The sequence below is a fragment of the Parasteatoda tepidariorum genome, chromosome 7 (genome assembly GCF_982258835.1).
Source record: "Parasteatoda tepidariorum strain Cologne lab strain chromosome 7, Ptep-v5.0, whole genome shotgun sequence".
NCBI lineage: Eukaryota > Metazoa > Arthropoda > Arachnida > Araneae > Theridiidae > Parasteatoda > Parasteatoda tepidariorum.
This window is the reverse complement of record NC_141761.1, coordinates 92,609,322-92,625,614: the sequence shown is the minus strand read 5'-3', so window position 1 is coordinate 92,625,614 and position 16,293 is coordinate 92,609,322. Positions and strand designations below refer to the sequence as shown.

The following is a 16,293-nucleotide window of genomic DNA, read 5'->3' as shown; positions in this document are numbered from 1 at the left end:
GATGCTAAATTTTATATAGCGGTTATAAACAATAGAAAAAAATGAGCTTCTGAGCACAATCTTAAAATTCAAAGTGTGTTGCAACTTGCGAAATGATTTAATGATTTAAAACTTAATTAATTGATCAGGACCCTATAAAGAAATGGCGAATTTTCCCTCAAATTAAAGAGGAAAATCAATACATATTTTACTGCAACACATAAATTTCACGTTCATTGAAAACACCACTAGGGTACCCATTCATAAAAGTGAGCAGCGTCCTCAGGCGTAGACGACTGAAACGATTTCAAGGCTATTCATCTTTTATCAGGGAAGGGGGAAGGTAATGAGAAAAATAATTAGCCTCTCGTCTGAGAAACAACACCCAAAAAATTACTCAGAGTACAACACTAAAGACAGTCGCCGAATACCTATACTATTGTTGTTGGTTTTTTTTTTGGTTTTTTTTTTTTCATTTTCTTTTTTCTTTAATAAGTTAATAAATGTTTCCGGGTGCTCTGTTTTCATCATGTTCGTAAAAATTTATGGAATTGTGTCACCTGATTCTACTAAATGATTTTTTTTTAATCCAAAAACTTTTCTTTTCACAAATAAAAAAAAAAATGAAAGAGCTTCTTTTTAAAAAATATTGAACGCCTAGTTTTTAAATGTAAGTATTTTTCTAACGTTCTAAAAAATTATAAATTTTGAATGGAAAGTAGTAGTATTTAACTCTCGTTAGGAACTAGGAGAATTATTAACATAATAAAATTTTTGTCATAATATATTTGCGTAGGAATACGAGAACTCTTTATATATTACACATTTGTAATTTTTTTTATTATTTGTAAAAAAAAATTTATGAGCTATTTATATTTATTAAACTGTAAAATCCATCAGACAAAACATTTTATACCTTACAATAAAAAAAAATTCTACAATTATTAAAAAAAAATTAAAAATGATAAGTAAATATTATAAACTATTTTTTGAAAGAAATTATCCTTGGATAAACAAATTTTATAAATGAGTACAAAAATTTTTCAATTCATTCAAAATTTACTCAAGATATGGCGAAATACGCAAAAAGTAAAGTTTGAATTAAGGGGTCTAAACTTTAGACTGCTCTCCTGGCCAAACTATTAAGACCATATTTTCCAGATTGAGGCTGTTTTGGAGGTAAGAAATCAGTATCGGTCAACAACAAAAAAAACAAAAATAGTATGTTTGTTCAGAGAAAGTACGCTTTTGTGTCTAATTTCGTAACTTAACATGTCTTTTGCGCTAACAGGGTTGCCACAGTAAAAAATTAACAAAAATAGTTGCTTTTAGTAGCCTCAAGCATAAAAATAGTTGCCTAAAACTATGAAAATATTTGCCTGAACAGGAACAAAAATTTATCAAAAATAGTAGCCAAATAACTTAAATTATAGCTTAATTGTCAAATACTATTTATGCTCCCAATTAAAAAAAAGTTTTGTACAAATATAAAAGGTATACATATTAGAAAATAGGTACCTAAATAAAAGTCGAATTACAATAAAATATGAATGTTAATAGAAGGAAAAAACAATTGAAAGTAACAAAACTGCCCCTCAGAGAGAACATATAACAAGTACTTTATTAAATCCAATGGAAATTTAAATTTTTGGCTCTTTGGACATAAATGATTGTATAAAAGTTTGCTTTCTTTTACTAACGTTCTGAACAGTAACGGTCATTTTTGCGAAAAAACTTCGCCAAGGATAATAAAAGTTTCCTAATAGTCGCCTATTCCTGAAAATAGTTGCTTTTTTAGCCTTTTCAGGCAAAAAAAGTCGCCTAAGGCCGAAAATAGTAACAAATAGTTGCATTTTAGTAGCCTGTGGCAACCCTGCGTTAATTAATTAGCATATTTGAGGTCACCTCCTCAGATAAAGTCCTATTACGCGAAAATAGAATCATTAGATCAAAAGCTATGCAGGCTGGTTAAAAAAAAAAATTCTTTTTTTTTTTTGGCGCACTCTACACAGACACTACATTTAAAATATTAAGTGTTATAGCTATTTTGAAAACATGTTGTTTTGTACACTGTTTTGGATATTTTTAGACAGTAAATCATACGAATACTGTCAAAAACTCCAAACCTGAAGTTATGATGTACATTACTTTCAAAATAAGCTGCAACCTAAAAATAATCCTTCTTTGTCCTTTTTTTTTTTCTTTTTTCGAAATGCAAAAGATTTACTACAAATTTGTAGAAGAAATTACTTGAAACGCAAACGATTTTACGCGTTTTTAATTTTTATCCCTTATTCAAAGAATCAACAGTAGAGTTGTTAGAATTTAATGTCCCTGAAGTGAAATACAGGGATTTAACACTATCAGCTCAAATAAATAAATCAAATTCTCTTATCAATTAAAAAAAAATTTGTTTGCACAACTCGTATCCTCTTAACTTTTTTAAATAATAAAGTACCTACAGTGCGCAGAATAAAACACGGACGACTCTCTTTACTGTTTTGATCTAATGATCAGATCTTCACGTTCTAGGACTCGATCAAAAGGTTCGAGGAGGTGATCCCAAATATACCAATTTATTAGTTCAGACGATATTTTTTAAGTTACGAACGAAGTGACAAAAAAACACTTTCTCTGAATAAACATACCTTTTTTATTCGACAGATTCGGATTTTTGATCCCCAAAATATAGGGGGCAGCCACAATCTGGGAAATATGGTTCCAATAGTTTGGAGAGGGGTCCAAAGTTTGGATCCCATGATGCTAATTTTACTTTATTCGTACTTCGCCATATGTAAAAAAATTTTAAGCGAATTGAAAATTTTTGTACACAATCATAAAATTTGTTTATCCAAAGATAAAAGTATATGCAAAAAAATAACTTTTGGTAAACAGTTATTAATTTTTATTATTTCGTTTAATTATTTTTACTACTTTTAAAGAAGGTAATTTTACATAACAAAATACAAAATTTGAGCGAAATCGGCTAAATAGTTCCTGAGAAATCGTATTTTAAATATACGACTTTTTTAAAATACGATTTCTCAGGAACTATTCACCGATTTTTTAACAAATGTTTTATTCAATGTATAAAATATGACATTTTTGAAAGTTTGCCCAAATAGGCTGCGAGAATAAAATTAATATACATGAAAGAACAACAAATTAACGACTTAAAATTTTTTTTTCAATCACTTCGTTTCAACGAATTAAAAATAAAGTAAACAAATAAACTTCGATAACTCCCAAAATACAGGAATTTAATAATGACATACCACAAACCGCGATACGCGTGCAGAGAGAAAATTTAATAACGAGCAGAAAGATGATAGGTTCATAAAAATGCCTGCGAAAATGAGTCATTTAAAGCAACGGCTGGGTATATCATCAAACGAATTTCTATGATCAGAAAGTACGACCGCATCGTCTACAAGCTTGACATCTCTTAGTGCAAAGAAAAGATATTTCACGACTTCGTTTTACGACAAAATTATGCAAGAGCTTTCAATATCCGTAATCCACCATCTTTCAACAGACATATTATAAAAGTGACTGGCCTTCATATGGAATATACAAGAAAATAATTAACGCACTAGGACCAGGAACGCCAGGAAGGGAGGAAGTAGCTTGGAGCTCTCAAAGTTTTTTACTATTCGGCAATCTTACAAAATTCCACATTCTCTTTTCTTTTTTTTAATATTTTCTCTTTATACTTTTAATTAATTAATTTTTTTAAGAAACACAAAGGAAATTATAACACGTTTATTTGACTTTTACAAATAGTTATGGAAAAAATTAGCATTTTAAGGTAGCCATCTCACAATTCTGTCTTAAAGAAATCTAATCCACTTCCATGCTATTATTAATCACTCATCTTGGTGATCTTATTTCCGAATACATGCAAGCCGGTTTCATCCAAAATAGAGAGATACAAATTAGCTTAAATTAATAGCTTTTTGTATCATCCATAAAGGAAATTGCTTAAGTACATTTTAAGGTAGCCATCTCACAATTTTGTCTTAAAGAAATCTAATCCCCTTCCTTCCCATTATTAATCACTCATCTTGGTGATCTTATTTCCGAATAAATGCAAGCCGGTTTCATCCAAAATAGAGAGATACAAATTAGCTTAAATTAATAGCTTTTTGTATCATCCATAAAGGAAATTGCTTAGGTACATTTTAAGGTAGCCATCTCACAATTTTGTGTTTAAAAAATCTAATCCCCTTCCATGCCATTATTAATCACAATTTTGTCTTTAAGAAATCTAACAGAGAATCCCAATTCATTTGTATTGAGTTGTTAATTTTTAGTGATTTAATCAGCACACAGTTATATAAAATAGCACTTCGGGTAAATGGCCTCTGCGGATTTGTTGGGCCTTACGAAATTTCCAATAATCGTCTTGTGTCAATGTATCTATATATCATTTCTACAGGACTCAATTTTCTTCTTGGCATGAGAGTTTATGAACTTGAAGCCATAGAAGTAATTTACACTGCATCCAATAGACCTAGACCTGCGTGCAAATGTTTAGTATGTCACAAGGTAGTCAAACTGATCGTACATACATAAGCGAATCGCGTTAAGTAAGAAAGTTCTCATAAACGAGACTTAAAAAAATAAAAGAAAAAGAAAAGTGCTCTACCTCCAAAATCGCATAACTTGGACCGTCAATACTGATCCCTGAAATGGAAATTTACACTGCCGGAGAAAGACTAAATGATGTTTGCATAATCAGGGGTCTGTTTAGAAGAAATTTGGGTCCGTTAACGGATCCTTCACAAAATATCTTTTCATAAAAACGGACCCTTCACAAAATATTTTAACTTAAAAACGGACCCTTCACAAAATGATTTTTCTTATAATCGGACCCTTCACAAATTTGTTTATCTTCATTATTATTTTGTTAATCGAATAAACCTTTTCCAGGGCAGATAACAAGAAAGATGGATGTAAACGAATTAAGCTTTGTCTTCGGCAGACGATTCTTCCATTATTCGCCCGAAATGAATATTCTGCGTTCAGCAGACAGGCTAAATACCAAATATTTGTATGTTGCATCTCTAATTTAGAAGCAGCAATTGTTGTTTATTTTTAAAAATTTAAATTTTTTTATTATAATTTTACAGTGCAGAGCATAATCTTGTAAATCTTTACAATTTAAAAACTCCTTGAAAAAGTTTTTTTTTGCAATAACGGACCCTATTTTCACAAATTCATAAAAGCGGACCCTGGTTGAAAGAATGTGAGTAATTTTTTCACAATTTCACGAAAAACGGACCTTTCACAAAATGTCTGGACAGACCCCTGATAATAATGCTCAACTATAAAAGCACGCTGTCCTCGCGCATAACACTCCATTTATCATAACCTAAAACAGTCGGCTTCCCCGCGTTCTTTGTTTGGCACCATTCTGTTGTAAAAATGCCACAAATTTCCCTTTTATTAACCACTAAAAGATGAACAAAAAATATGAGAAATATATTTAAATGGCAATGAATTTAAAACGCAGTTTTTCTATATTTTTTTTTCTTCTAGCTTATCACTACTCACGTTAGAAGTTAATAAAATAAAATTATTAAGACCTGGACATACAGGATTGAATGACTAGCTACATTGTTATTTACGGTACATATTTTTACCTACTGCATTTCTATCTGCCAAAGGAAGAAAAAAAAAAAGGGTAAACAACTTTTTTTCTTGCCTATTTTTTAATAAAGCTGCTCTATTCAGAAAAAGATTAAGTAAGTAATTTTTTACAGCTCCTGTTCTAACAGATGGTAAACAATAATGCCATGATTTACCTACAATGACGTCATCTGCAGGTATTAAAATTGGGTACTTGCACTTCAAGAAGAAGACCATCCAGACTCACACTTGTGACCTATGACGAAAGCGCCAGCTAATCTTTATCAGCAAAATGGAGTAATAAAGTTGAGCTAAGTTTCTCTGCATAAGTTAGAATATTAATTAACGATTAATTAAATAAAGACACGTATCGCACATCGAATTAGTTGAAATATAATTCTTTCTCGTCTACTCATTTTAATTAACTTAGACTTATTATTTATGCATTTTATTGCAACCATGATATATTTTTGTTTTGTGTACCTGGCAACTTCGATGCATAATTATTCGTTTATGTTCCACATAGCTTCGTGCCTGTCTTTGTGATGAGTCTCTAAGTAAATATATACGAAAAGAATTGAAATCTTTGAGAAAGATTCTTTGTGAAAGAATTTAGAATGTGTCACTTAAGAGAATTGTTACTTGACGGGCTTGGCTTACTCGGAATAGAATAGAAAGAACAGTTGCTAACGTAAAGAAATGCCACGTTTCAACAACCAATCAGGATCGAGATACCCACACTACATCACTCGCATGTATCTCATTATAATAATTATTTACATTCTATTAACAAAATTATGTTTAATTTTTTTTCCAAAAATATAAAAAGAAATGATAAATGAGAAGCAATCACGGAGATTGATAACCAAAACCTCCTTTCTTAATTTTAAAAAAAAGGGGGGACATTAAAACGCCTTGTGAGGTATACGTAAAAGGAAGCAAGAGATAATGGGTCAGAAGCATCAAGGAATTAAAAGCATAAAAAAACTATTATATTAATCATAAGAAATTTAGAGAATTAGAGGTAAAAAGAAACTAACTTTCGCTAATAAAATAAAAATACTAAAATATATATATATATATATATATATATATATATATATATAATATATAAATATTTTTTTTTTGAAAAAATTCAATATTGTAAAGTTTTATAGTATGTAAAAGTTTTATAGTATTTTCTAATGATCTCTGACTTGTTTGAGCAACCTTTCAGCACCCATAAATAAATGAATATCACTATGTACTGTAATGGGTGAAAAGATAAATATTTCAACATTCAATGGGAAAATAAATTTAACTGCCGAATTTACTAAAAGAACTAAGTCATGTTATAATATTGGATATAATACTAATATAACAGACTATAAGAGTAGGCTATAAAGAAGTCACAAAGGATTATAAAACTTTGATTCCACTTATTTACATTACAACTAATTTGAAAAACATGGTTTGTAGACTTATCATTAATTTGAACATACTTTCTAATTCATACTTAATAACAACACTAATTAATATCAATTTTGATAAACTTCATTCAAAAAAACTTTCATAACAAACATTAATATTGCAAGGAAGACAAATTTATTTTACTACCAGGAAAGAAACCAAGAACTGAAATTTCCAAGATTTAAGTTAATAATTAAAGAGTCAGCACATTTTAATATAGCTAATCAAAATTAAGATTTGCAATTTTAATAAGTCTTTATAATTCACCAGATATCAGCTTAAGCAATTAAGTACTTAATCTCACTCTCTTTTTTTCACCAATAATATATAACTCCAATAAAAATTAAGAAATGAGAAAATAAATTTGAATTAAAAGCTTCTTAAACAATAATTGCAGTTTATATATTACAAATTCACTGTCATTGTCCAAGCATCTATCACTATATAATTTTAATTTTGAAGCAATAAGGCAATATATATTTTTAAAGTCCATCATATATTTAAAATTAATTTTAGACAATATTACAATAGTAAAAGTATTTATCTTTCAACCACAATAACTATATTGTCGAAATTTTATTGCAAGTCATTAATAAACTTAAAACTTATTTTAACATCTCCTTATTTAAGCGAGGATAACTAAATTCATTCCTAATGCTGTGTAACATATGATACAATGGAAAAATCAGTTCACATCAACTTGCAGCCTAAATATAGTATAGCAGAGCAAGAATCAAAAAATAAATTAAGTAAATAAATAAAATTAACGATATTTAGCCAACATAAAATACAGTTCGAAAATATCTATTTCTTCCATAATTTTTCTAGGATACAAGAAAACAAATAAATTACCTAATTTTATATATATATACGTAACATACATTGAATGCATAAAAAATGCTAGGCCATTATTCTTCATTAAGAGAAATATGGATGCACCCGATAACTGCCAATTCTTTCGCATTTTCCAGAAGATTTCATTTTTATATTTACACTGATAGCAAAATTTACGCTTTTCTATTTTATTCTTAAACTTACAGAATTTAATTTAGAACTATCTTCCCAACCATTAAAATAAAACCAAAAATTAAACGTATATAAAAATACATGATAATTGTATGATGGTGTATTTAATCTCCAGCAAAACTTAAAAATTTTTATACCTAAATTGATTTTTCTATTCTCATTTTAATAATACTACAGAAAACCAATATTGAAAAGAACAGAAATTGGTAGGTACGCAGTACACAGATAATCACACAAACAGTAAAATAAACCTGAGCAAAGTTTAAACAAATCATGGAACAACAGTCCTTATAAGTTGGTATTGCAAATTATATTTCTTTCTACTGGGGAAGTTTTATTTTACTCCTTGTATAACGATAGCATTTTAAAAAAGTATGGAAAGTAAAAAATTTTGTTCTTCTTCCATCAACACAACAGCCAGTTGCCAGTCTTGAATGTCGTCTCAAGCAGCTCATTTCATAACAATCTACCTAACACTAATAGATTTACTCTTACAGCGATCTGCTATTTCTCCACATTATCTAACCATCTGGTACGAGGTCAACCTCTTCTCCTTTTTCCCTCAGGCTTTTGGAAAGTAATTTTCCTCACTCAGTTATTGTCATCTTACCTATAAATACCAAGCCATATCTTCAGCTGGATTTTAATTACTTTAACTATGCTTTGTTCTCAAAATTTGTTATATAATTCCAATATGTATCATAGTCTTTGTATATTTTAGTTTGTTTTTAAAAATTTTTTTTTGCAGAATGAGATTGCTAGCCTCACACTGAACCCCCAACTTGAAGGATCAGTGTATTCCACTTTACTTGTTGTCAACTCTGGCTTAGGTAACTCTGCCAGTAGCTAAGCTACTGCAGACTTAGCTCTCAGAATCGTCAATACACACAAACCACAACACTTCAAAAAATAAAAAAAATTAGATAAAAAAAAATTATTTTTAAAATTAGAAGACTATTTCTTGGGCAACCTAAATTCATACATACAGAGGACACTGGACACCTTCGAAAGAAAGATTCTCAGAGCCATCTTTGGCGCAATTCAAGAAAGGGGATGCAGGCGAACCAGATATAATATCGAGCTCTACCGACTCTACAAGCAGCCCCAAATTACACAAATAATTGGCACTAATAGGCTGAGATAGCTGGGCTACCTATGGAGAGGCTCCGAAAATAGCACCATGAGAATAGTCACCTTTAAAAACTCTGAAGGGTCACGTCCCAGAGACAGACCAGATGGCTCAACAACATCGAAAATGACCTGAAAACCCTAAAGATTAGAAATTGGAATGAAGTATCGATGGAGAGAAGGGGCTGGCATTTGTCAGCTGTTGAGGCAGCCAAGGCGTGCAAGGGGCTGTTGTGCTGACAAAGAAGAAGAAGATTTCTTACGCAATCGAATTGTAACTTGGAAGTCTAAGATACCAAGAGCAAGCACCAATTACAATGGACTTTTTAATAATTGGAACACAAAAGAAAATTTTTGAATTATAATAAGTTTGAATTAACAAATATATTTATCATTAAAAATAATAAAAAATATTCAAACATTGAATTGCATTTAAGTAAGAAGTAATAAGTGAGGGTTAGGTGTAATATGATAAACCACAGTTTTGTTGTTCCTGGTAATGCTTTTAAGAGCATTTTTGGTGTATAACACCATGATTTCTCCCTATTCAATTAGATGTTCCTGCATAATGGATTGTAAATCCTAGAAACTTCTGAAGTACATTTCAAAAAGCAATAATGATTAATTTGAATTAAAAATGTCAAATTTGAAAAAAGTCTATTTGCATCCCAAGTCCTTATATATATATATATATATATATATATATATATATATATATATATATATATATATATATATATATACAGTGAGTTCGCGATAACTCGAATCTGATAGGACTGACGAAAAACTTCGACATATCGGAAGTTCGACTTACCGTTAGTTTCGGTTTTGGACTTTCAAAATATTGTCGGATTATTTAATTAATGATTATTAATTACAAATCTTCTTATTGCTTACAATATTTAAGATCATTTTTCAGACAAGCCATTTACGATAAGACTGTTTGAAGCACTTTATGATACCCTGGTCCATCGGCTGCAACTTTGCTGTTGTGTTTGGCGGGAGAAACTGCAAGTTTACTGCTTCCAAATTAGGTAGATCACTATGTGCTGTGCATTTATCCATAAAGAGTATCACTTTTCTGTTTTAAGCGAAGAATTTCCGATCCAATTTTCTTAATAGTCTTCAAATAAAACTGATGTCATCCAAAACTTTTTGTTAGACTTGTAATCCAAAGGATACGTTTTTACATTCTTGAAACATCGGGGATTTCGGTTTTTTCCGATAACAAGTAAGGACAATTTCTCTGTCCCAGACGCATTTCCTCCAACTAGGACAGTCAAACATTCCTTGCTCATTTTACCCCCTGAGCAGTTTTCATCCTTAAACATTATAGTCTTATTTGGAAGACATTTAAAGAATAAACCCATTTCATCAATATTGAAAACATCATTTTAACTGTATCCTTGAAGTAAATTTGGTAACGTTTCATTTAACCACTGTTCACATACTTCAAGAGGGACAGCTTTAGCTTCTCCATGAAGAGTGCGAAAGACATTGTGTGTGTGTTGCAAAGGAAGGGGCAAGATATCAGCTCCTAGGTTTTTTTTTTCTTGCTTTAAAAGATCCAAAAAAAATCGAGTTAACGGGAGTAAAATTCGAGTAATCGAGAATAATTAACATGAAATTGAAGATAAAAGGGTCGGGACCTCATAAAAAAATCGAGTTATAGTAATATTCGAGTTATCGTACTTCGAGCTACAGCGAATTGACTGTATATATATATATATATATATATATATATATATATATATATATATATATATATATATATTGATGCAAACTAATTAGAACTGCTTGAAAAATTTAATTTAAACCATTTGCTCTCTTTTTAGGGATTTATAATATTATTAATTTATGCTTATAAAGTCTATGATTTTAAAATTAATTAATCAGAAGAAAGTTTCGAAAACAATTAAATGTTTTGATTTCTGCTCTATCAAAATTTGAATTAACCAAAACTGAGGAGAAAATTTCAAATTGAAGATCAAATTTTAACATAGGTACGGAATATGAAATTTTTAAGTAATTAATAATCACTTCGAATCATGCAATATTTTGAATTATCCATAATTAAATTTTTTTAAAAATGAAAAGAAACACAATATAAAGATACTTACTAACATTGATATTCTAAACCAAAATATTGTTTTTGTTAAAGTATATTGTTAAATCTGATTTTCCTGTGTTTCTCAAAACTTACTAAAAATTAGATGAAAAAATTTATAGTCATATATAATGTCCATGAGTTTCTTAATTCCTTGACTATAAACCTTTTAACAAATTAATTTGATCAGATGTTGTCTGATGATAATACGACTATTAATTTCTAAATTCTAGTATTTGCAAAAAGAAACGGATTCTTTTCTATCTTCTATAAAAGAGCTTGGCAATAAAGGGTTAATTATGACTTAAAGATTGTTAGAAAGCTTATATATATTGCAGTGATACTGTTTTCACTTAAAATATTATTTTTCATTAGTTACCAAATAGGTTTAAAATTTATAAAATATAAGCGGTACAAATGATAAATATTGCTTTGAGATGAAGTTGTATTACCTTTCTTAATTTTACATAGTATGAGATTAAAAAGAATGTAAACAAAGTAAATAAGAATTATAAATCATAATAATTCTAAATACAAAATATTGTCTAATTGTAAAATATTGTAATTGATAAATGTAATTAATGAATTGAATGATTCATTAACACAAGTTAAATGAATAAGTTTACACCAAAGAAATTACTGTATGGGCAGTAACGTCTTAAACAGTACAAATAGTGTAATGTTAAAATTAAAATAATTTCAGCTATCATATAAGATCAAAAAAGATAAAAGACAAATCAGAACATAATAATATAAAATCCAGTCCCAAATTATGAAAGTAGTATTTAATAGTTTGATGTTATAAAATTAGTCAACACAAACTAGAATCAAATTATTTGGGCTCCTTGTTTATCAAAGTGAACGTTATGAAAACACGTTGAAATGTTTTTATTTGATAATTAATGGATCATAATCAGTTACTTTAAATCTGATTCTACGAAATAACACAAAGTCAATATTTAAAACAGGATAGTATGAGCAATTAGCAGTTAACTCAGATCAAAACATAAGAAACTATTGAACTATTATCAGGAACATTGAACACAAATACAACCAATGAAATTAAGAGTATTTACCTTTGCTTTATTTAGTTGATCTAAACCCCCTTCAATCACCGAAAGTTTAAATTGTGAAGTCTCTGAACTTAGTTTTCCGGCTGTCATCACGTTTTCTTGACCAGGTGATTCAGGTTCTTGAGGTAGGAGATCCGGAGCCGGATCAACAGAAACCCTGAACAAGAGCCGTATCCTAGAAAAAAGCACTCGCACATTTTCGCATTTAGTTCTCGGCAGATACAGAGTGATACTTTCACACATCCCTGCAAAATGTTAAAAAGGAATTACTTCCTTTTTTTTTGGCTTAATTCCAAGTAAGAGACATATTAAAAACTGTGTTTTTATCTTGACCGACTCGCAACGATAGTGGGCCCACCGCCATTACGGTGGTGGTAGCAAATGCGCCTGGAATCGAGGTTATTTTGATTGGAAGGGGGCGTGGTGCGTGTGAGTTGGTCATGCACTCAGGGAACAGTAAATAATGCGATGATATAATGCATAATTGTACTTTGAAAAAGCAAATTTTTAAACATTTAAAAAATAGCTCTTATAATATTTATAATTTTAATTCCTTTAATTATAATGAAACTGAAACTGGCGAAACATTAATTACAAAAATTTATCTATTGCGAAATATGTTTGAAACTTGCAGGGCTAGACAGAGACAATCAGAGATTAAATTTTAATTTAAAATAAAGAATGTAGATATTTTGCTGCAGAAACAAGTGTCGTAGTCAGCAGACTCTAAAGTAAAATGCTCAAAGAAAATTTTTTAATTAATCTCTCTGCATCAATTTTCGTAAATTGAGCTCTCTAATAAAAATATTAAAATAACTTGAAAAAAACGAGAGAAAAATTTTTTTGTTTAACCTTTTGGGATCACGTAATCGAAAAAAGCCTAAAACTAACTTTTAAATTTATTAACTCAAAATTAATTGCAAATTTTAAAGAAGGGCAATGGGCAATGTCTTTCCTATCTTCTGACATGAGAATGTATGCTACTGCAAAAAAAAAAAAAAAATTATAAATTTAGTGAGACTAGTTTTTTGTTTACTCCGAAAAATCGTCAAAAAACAAAAATAAACAATTTAGTGAATTTAAAACTAATTTGAAATTTCAACAAAGGACAGCGTGTTTATAAACATAAACAACTTCTTCAGACATCAAACAATTAGACAGTAAAAATTATAATTTTATTATGGTTTTCGCTGAACTAAATTATGTGGCTTCTAGACCGTGCCTAAGGATAGACGAATCGTCTAGGGTGCCAAAAATTCAGAACAGATTAATAGTTTTATTACAAGTTTTTCTTTACATTTGCTGAATCTTGGCCCAGATAGCAAAATAAGGTTTATTTTATCCTAGCAAAAACCCTTCAATATAAACCTAAAAAGGTTTGTTATGTGGTTTACGTGAAAACCTTCTAACCTTAAAACGAGATCTGAGACAATCTGCTCTATTCTATGCACATTACCCTAGTCCAAAAGCTTGGAAAACAACTTTCTATATAAAAACTTTAAATCGGGGCTAGTTTTTCGTTTTATAAAATAATAACTGACTTCATTCATTCAGTAATAAGTTTCAAATAATTAAACGTTAATATGACAATATTTACCTTTTTATTATTAGTGGTAGTAAGAATTTCATTTGCAGTTTTATTGTTAACTAATATAAATTATTTTTTATCCATTTTGCCAGAGTTTTAATCCTTAAACGAGGGAAGAAAAAAAAATTTGAAATCTGATTGAAATTTTAAAAAAAAATCCAATGTCTAATATATACTTGAGCAAAACATGATTTTTATTAACCGTGATATAAAATGCCTTAATGTTTCGTCCAATGCAGCTAAAACCCTTAGCACGCACCTGTGTGGCTTCATAACTTTGTCTCTTTATAAAGTAATGGCAGGAGCTGCTGCCACCGCTGTGAAACTTGCTAAACATAGTTGTTTTGTGACAGAAAACATTAAGACTTAAGTACAATGCAATAAAAAAATTTAAGATTTGATTATTAGTTCAGGAATTGCCAACTGTTAAACTTGTAGTAAAATGTACACCGGGGTAGTTCGAGATCCGCTGAAAGGCAACTAATAAGCTGAAATTTCATTTGCTTGACAAGGGTGGTATTCATTTACGAATTTGAAGCCAATTATTTTGAAAATTCAAATTTGTCCAAAAGTTATTGCAGTTTTAAAAGCTGCTCGCAACTCATAACTTAAGGTTGCATTTTATTTTGCAACGCAAAAACTGTAAGGGAAGAACTTGAAACTATAAGGAAACTTGAAACTACGGAGAGGTATAGAAAAATATGCAATATGTACGATAGAATTAAACAAAATTAAAATTTGATACTTAGTTCTAGAAATAACTGTTAAATCTGCAGTAAAAAATACAATGTAAGCCGCTCTGCAGCCTGAAAAAATTCAATACAAATTTAAGATGCTTAAAAGACTTTTTTTTAGCGTGAATTTGAGTTTTTTTTTTTTTTTTTTAAATATTTCAATCAGTTTGAAAGTTATTGAAATTTTAAGTGCTTTTTTGTGATGTTGTTTTCTTGTTTGAAGCAATGGCAATTTATCCATCGTCGTGGAAACAGGTCTCTCTCGAGTCTCTCTTTCATGAGCTCGCTCATGACTTGAAATCAGAAATAACAACAGAAAAAATAATCACTAAAATAAAAATAATAAAAATAAGAGAGATTAGGTGTTGTCACACATAAATATTAGCATTTATATCGAGATTTTTAGGCATTTAGACTCGAAAGAGCAAAATTTATTTGAAATAAAGTTAATCGTGGCATGCTATTAACAAGTAAAATTACTTGTCACTTATTACATATTATTGTATAGCGCATTCTGAGTTTCTAAGTTCGAAATTTTTTTTTTTTTTTTTTGAGATACAGATGATTAATTTTCAAATCCAAGTAATCGTTTATTTTGTTACAATTAATATAATGAGAGCCGCGATGGCTCAGTGGATGGAGCGTTCACCTTCCAATGAGGCGAACCGGGTTCGAATCCAGTCGATACAAATTCCGCATCCGGCTTGCACCGACCACAGTGCTGACGTGAAATATCCTCAGAGGTAGACGGATCATGGTTTAGAGTCCCCCTGTCGTCAGGCTAACCGTGGGAGGTTCCCGTGGTCTTCCTCTCCATGTAACGCAAATGTGAGCAATTTCTCCCAATACTCGATTCAGGAGTTCGCTTGTCTTCTGGATTGGGTTCAAAATTGCAAGGCTACGACGTTGAACATTAGCAATCGTAAACCCATAAAATTGGGTCGGCTGTTCGACGACGGTTACAAAATATAAAATAAAATTAATATAATGAAAATATGTTCTTACACAAAATTTGAATAATTACATATTTTATAAGCAAAATGTCCTTCTTTTTTTTCCTTTTTAGAAAAATTCTAGAATTTTTAGGGGGGGGGGGATCAAAGAAAATGAGAGGTGATCACGAGGGTTGGTGAGCGGAGCGACCAGGTTGTGGGGCATTTTAGTAATATAAAATAAGCCAAAAGGAATGACCTAATTTGTTTACCCAAAGCTAATTCCATTTAAAAGGAATTTTGCAATTATTTCTTATTTTTTGAACTTATAATGATTGGAAAAATTCGAAAGGAATTAATTGTACTTTTAAATTCCAAAATGTGAGCGAAATATGGCGGAAGTCTGACGAAATTGATCAAAAAAAATTTTAAAAATACCATTTACACCGAAGAGCTATTACATTATGAACACCCTGCTAATAACGTGTAGAACCACCTTTAGCCCTCAAAATTGCTAGCACCCGCCGTGGTATTGATTCCACAAGGTGCTGATAGGTAGTCTGAGGTATCTGGTACCAAGCGCTCACCAACTGGTCCTGCAATTCCCTCACATTGCGAGGGGGTAACGTGGCAACATGAATTTGGT

The 16,293-nt window shown here is 30.1% G+C and overlaps 1 protein-coding gene across 1 annotated transcript in view; it reads right to left on the bottom strand.

The window, feature by feature from the left end:
- Positions 1–12,788, bottom strand: part of LOC107442020 (uncharacterized) — a 62,208-nt gene extending 49,420 nt beyond the window's left edge. The window contains exon 1 of the mRNA XM_016055459.5: positions 12,397–12,788. Within this exon, the coding sequence (XP_015910945.3) occupies positions 12,397–12,636 (240 nt within the window). The 5' untranslated portion in view covers positions 12,637–12,788. The remainder of the gene's footprint in view (positions 1–12,396) is intronic.
- Positions 12,789–16,293: the final 3,505 nt, after the last annotated feature.